Source organism: Colossoma macropomum, unplaced genomic scaffold (assembly GCF_904425465.1).
Source record: "Colossoma macropomum unplaced genomic scaffold, Colossoma_macropomum, whole genome shotgun sequence".
Lineage (NCBI taxonomy): Eukaryota > Metazoa > Chordata > Actinopteri > Characiformes > Serrasalmidae > Colossoma > Colossoma macropomum.
In genome coordinates this window covers 1,459,595-1,464,594 of record NW_023494788.1, presented here as the reverse complement: position 1 = coordinate 1,464,594, position 5,000 = coordinate 1,459,595, and the positions used below count along the sequence as shown (strand labels likewise).

Here is a 5,000-nt window from a genome sequence, read left to right as displayed (position 1 = left end):
CCTGTGAGACACACACACTCCTCCCTGTGAGACACACACACTCCTCCCTGTGAGACTCACACTCCGCCCTGTGAGACACACACACACTCAGCCCTGTGAGACTCACACTCCACCCTGTGAGACACACACACTCCGCCCTGTGAGACACACACACTCCACCCTGTGAGACACACACTCCGCCCTGTGAGACACACACACTCCGCCCTGTGAGACACACACTCCGCCCTGTGAGACACACACTCAGCCCTGTGAGACACACACACTCCGCCCTGTGAGACACACACTCTGCCCTGTGAGACACACACACTCCGCCCTGTGAGACTCACACTCCACCCTGTGAGACACACACTCCGCCCTGTGAGACACACACACTTCACCCTGTGAGACACACACACTCCGCCCTGTGAGACACACACACTTCACCCTGTGAGACTCACACTCCGCCCTGTGAGACACACACACTCCACCCTGTGAGACACACACACTTCACCCTGTGAGACTCACACTCCACCCTGTGAGACTCACACTCCGCCCTGTGAGACACACACTCCACCCTGTGAGACTCACACTCCGCCCTGTGAGACACACACTCCACCCTGTGAGACACACACACTCCGCCCTGTGAGACACACACACACTCTGCCCTGTGAGACTCACACTCCACCCTGTGAGACACACACTCCACCCTGTGAGACACACACTTCACCCTGTGAGACTCACACACTCCGCCCTGTGAGACTCACACTCCACCCTGTGAGACACACACTCCACCCTGTGAGACACACACTCCACCCTGTGAGACTCACACACTCCGCCCTGTGAGACACACACTCCTCCCTGTGAGACACACACTCCTCCCTGTGAGACACACACACTCAGCCCTGTGATGAACCTTGTGATGAACGTTAGTTGAGTTATTTGGATTGCTAGCTTGTAATCAATGCTCCATATTAACCGATTCATTTTGGACTTGCTCAGGAGCGCCCTCTAGTGTCAGACAAACCTGGAAGACCTTACTTAGTGGCTGTTCTCCTCACTGCACATTTTCTTCTATCGCTTAAAGTATTTTAAATGCACTTTCTGCAGGATTCAAGTCGAAGCCTGAAATGAGCAACATTTTGACGTCTGTGTTTCTCTTTACAATCCAGGTGGAGACGCCTCCATCATCCCCATGATTGACAGCCAGGTTCAGCCATGTCCACCAATAAAGGCAGAGCAGGACAGCTGGGTGACCAATCAGGACTCAGAGACTGTAGGAGAGAGGCGGAGTGAAGAGACCGGAGGAGTGAGGAAGCGCCTGAAAGTCTCAGCAGATGATGCACAAACCGGTGATGATTCACAGGCAGAACATGAAACCGCAGTGGAAGAAAACGCTGAAGCTGCGAAGAGCAACTCCGTCCAGCAGCCTGACATCCACCGCACCGGGGCCAAGTGTGTTCCTGGGGGCCCGGCGGACCCCCTGGGTCCCGGTTCAGAGTACCACAGCGTAGGGCTGCTGCGGGTGAAGCCCGGCCGGGGAGAGCCCACCCTGTCGCTGTCCTGCAGTGATAAGCTCGCCCGCTGGACCACTTTGGGCTTCCAGGGGGCCCTGCTGAGCCACTTCCTGCAGGGGGGGCTCTACTTCAGAGCAGTGGTGGTGGGGAAGTGTCCGTACAGCCAGCAGGCCATGGAGAGAGCACTGAACAGGTCACACAGACCCTCCTTCAGCTCACTGCTGAACACACAAGCATTAGTTTACTTAATGAAGAATCAATCGGTCAATCAATTACCTATTCCTACAATCTACGATTTTTCTTTTATCATTATCTAGTTGTAATTGTTTGGCCAGCAAGATTGTGTCGATTAGCTAAAATCTATAGTTCCGTTTTTGGAACTTCGTACATACAGTGTCAGAAACCACATAATCAGTAAGTCTGTAAGAGATTTTGAACACCTCCACACAGTGTGAGACACAAGTGATGATTTAGAAATGATGCTAATTAATGGGTATAAGCTTCCATTACTTATTAGCTGCGTTAGCCTCGTAGCTCCAGTTATAAAACTATATATATATTGCTTTTGTTGTAAGAAAACCTTGTATCTCCAAAATAATAACTTTACAGGAGAAGGAAAAAACATACTTTTAATGTAAATCAATGGAACCAGAATTTTTTCCAGGTCAGTTTTGGCCGTTTCATTTGGTCCATCCATCATGAAATTTATGTACGATATAAAGAGCAACAGGCATTTTCAAATTACGTAAAAAACTGAAAAACGACAAAAATAGAGATATGAGGTTTTCTTCTGACAGCAGAGAAATATTGGTGCTGTTGATTCTCTCAGTGTAAATAAGAGAACAGAGTGATTCAGAGTGGTTTGGTGTGAAGTGGTTCAGATGTCTTTACAGTGGTGGTGATAGGAACCAGGGGTCGCCATGACTACAACACAAATATAGACATTTTATTTACTATCCAGAACCACCAGTGAACCTACACGAGTCTTCTGAGTTTATATGGAATGTTGATGATGGAAAATAGTGGAAAATCTGAAATAATAAGTTTTCTTTGGGGACTATTTTGCCTCACAGCGCCCTGCATGTATCCCTCCACCATGAATGGAGTTTAAGTTCTCTAAACTATCCTAAAACAGTGTCTCAGTCATCAGGCAGTGAATTCATAACCATTTCATGTAGGAACTTTCTGTGAGGGAGCTTTTAGAGGTGGACGTCTGGTTCCTATCACCACCACTGTGAACAGTTCTGACTCGGTAAGTTTATCTAGAACAGAGCGTTTCACACCAAACCACTCTCAATGACTCTTAACCATCTAATAATGCAGTGATTTTAGAATAATTGGTGGTATTCCTCTTTAAGATTAAAGAGTAAAAGTAATAATTAGTTTCTTTAAACTGGGTTTAAATATTTAAGAAGATTATCTGATAATGTGTTAAAAGCGCCGCCAGGTTATTAATATGTGGAAAGTCCCTGAGCTTTTAGGCTGTGATGGTGTTATTACTGTAGTTAGTGTAGGTAAAGACGGATGAAGTGGAGAAGTTTGCTCAGTGTGTGGATCCCCGGTTCTCCGTGTGTCTGTGTGTTAGTGTTTCTATGAGCTTTACTCCTGAATGGTCATTGTTGTGTCGTATCGTGTTGATCTCAGGCTTAAGATTATCTCCGTTAGTGCCTGAACACACATCATGCCTCATTAGTCTGGGTGTCACATTGTCAGGCTGTCAGGACGTGTCAATATTGTCTAGATGGAAATGCGTCACATCAGATCAGTAACATGAAGCTTTAGCTGGAGGGGAGTGTGAACTTGTGCCAAAAAAAACATTTTAATCCAGTATGAATCTGCAGTGTGTGTAGTTTTACAGTAATAATTGTGGAGTGATTTTAATCCAGTATGAATCTGCAGTGTGTGTAGTTTTACAGTCTCACAGTAATAATTGTGGAGTGATTTTAATCCAGTATGAATCTGCAGTGTGTGTAGTTTTACAGTCTGATGGTAATAATTGTGGAGCGATTTTAATCCAGTATGAATCTGCAGTGTGTGTAGTTTTACAGTCTGACAGTAATAATTGTGGAGCGATTTGAATCCAGTATGAATCTGCAGTGTGTGTAGTTTTACAGTCTGACTGTAATAATTGTGGAGTGATTTGAATCCAGTATGAATCAATTGGCCAGTCAAATCCCACACATTACATTACATGCAGCTTCTCTGGGAAAACTAACCCAGCTACAGTACAGCTTGTGTTCATAAAGGTTTAAGGTTACAGTTAAAGAGTGACTCATTTTTGACTCAGATTTTGCTCTGTTGGTGTTGAAAGTTTAAAGATATGTCTGTTATGATTCGGAAATAACTTCCTTCGTTATTCCTGTCTGTTTTTCCCTCTTCAGGTGTGCTCATGTGTCCGGTCTCCCTGAGGGGTTCTCTGTCCATCCCCCAGAGATCATGCAGTCCAGTCTGGAGTTCACCCACAGCCGCACAAACACCCGTCCATCCCACAGTGACACGCAGGGCAGAGTGGTGCCGTGTGGAGCAGGTGAGTGGGCACAGGTGTGGCACACACAGGTGCGTTACAGGCAGGGTTGTGATGTAACAGAGGCAGTTTTCAGAGTTCAATTACTTTTACATTGTAGGAGACACTCAATGAAAAAAACATACAATCCTCATCGCTTGTTTATTACCTTTATTTAGAATCAAAGAAAAAAAGCTTGAACTTAATTTAAATGAGAGAACTGCCAAAACGTTTCCACTGAGGAACAGTAACCACGTTTACCTGCAGCCTAATAATCCGTTAATAATCTGACTAACAGCTCAGTTAGAATAGAATACGTCCATCTATACATCTCAGCCAGAACAGACTCGTCTGATTGAAGCCATTCGGAACTCTGCACTTATCAGATTATTTAGTGTGAACACACTGAACCAGTTATTGACCCAATCTGATTTTCTGCAGTTATCAGATTATTAAATGTAAACACAGTTATCAGATTATTAAGTGTAAACACACTGAGCCAGTTACTGACACAATCTGATTTTCCGCTGTTATCAGATTATTAAGTGTAAACACAACAAACCGGTTACTGACACAGTCTGATTTTCTGCAGTTATCAGATTATTAAGTGTAAACACAACGAACCAGTTACTGACACAATCTGATTTTCCGCTGTTATCAGATTATTAAGTGTAAACACAATGAACCAGTTACTGACACAGTCTGATTTTCTGCAGTTATCAGATTATTAAGTGTAAATACAACGAACCAGTTACTGACACAATCTGATTTTCCACTGTTATCAGATTATTAAGTGTAAACACACAGAACCGGTTACTGACACAATCTGATTTTCTGCAGTTATCAGATTATTAAGTGCAAACACACTGAACCGGTTACTGACACAGTCTGATTTTCTGCAGTTATCAGATTATTAAGTGTAAACACAACCAACCAGTTACTGACACAATCTGATTTTCTGCAATTATCAGATTATTAAGTGTAAACACAACGAACCAGTTACT

General features: G+C 44.3%; 1 protein-coding gene across 1 annotated transcript in view; it reads left to right on the top strand.

Annotated features, from left to right (window-relative positions):
• Positions 1-5,000, top strand: part of adat1 (adenosine deaminase tRNA specific 1) — a 21,010-nt gene that overhangs the window by 6,669 nt on the left and 9,341 nt on the right. Inside the window, exons 5-6 of the mRNA XM_036567926.1 lie at positions 1,149-1,686; positions 3,875-4,020. Of these exons, the coding sequence (XP_036423819.1) occupies positions 1,149-1,686; positions 3,875-4,020 (684 nt within the window). The remainder of the gene's footprint in view (positions 1-1,148; positions 1,687-3,874; positions 4,021-5,000) is intronic.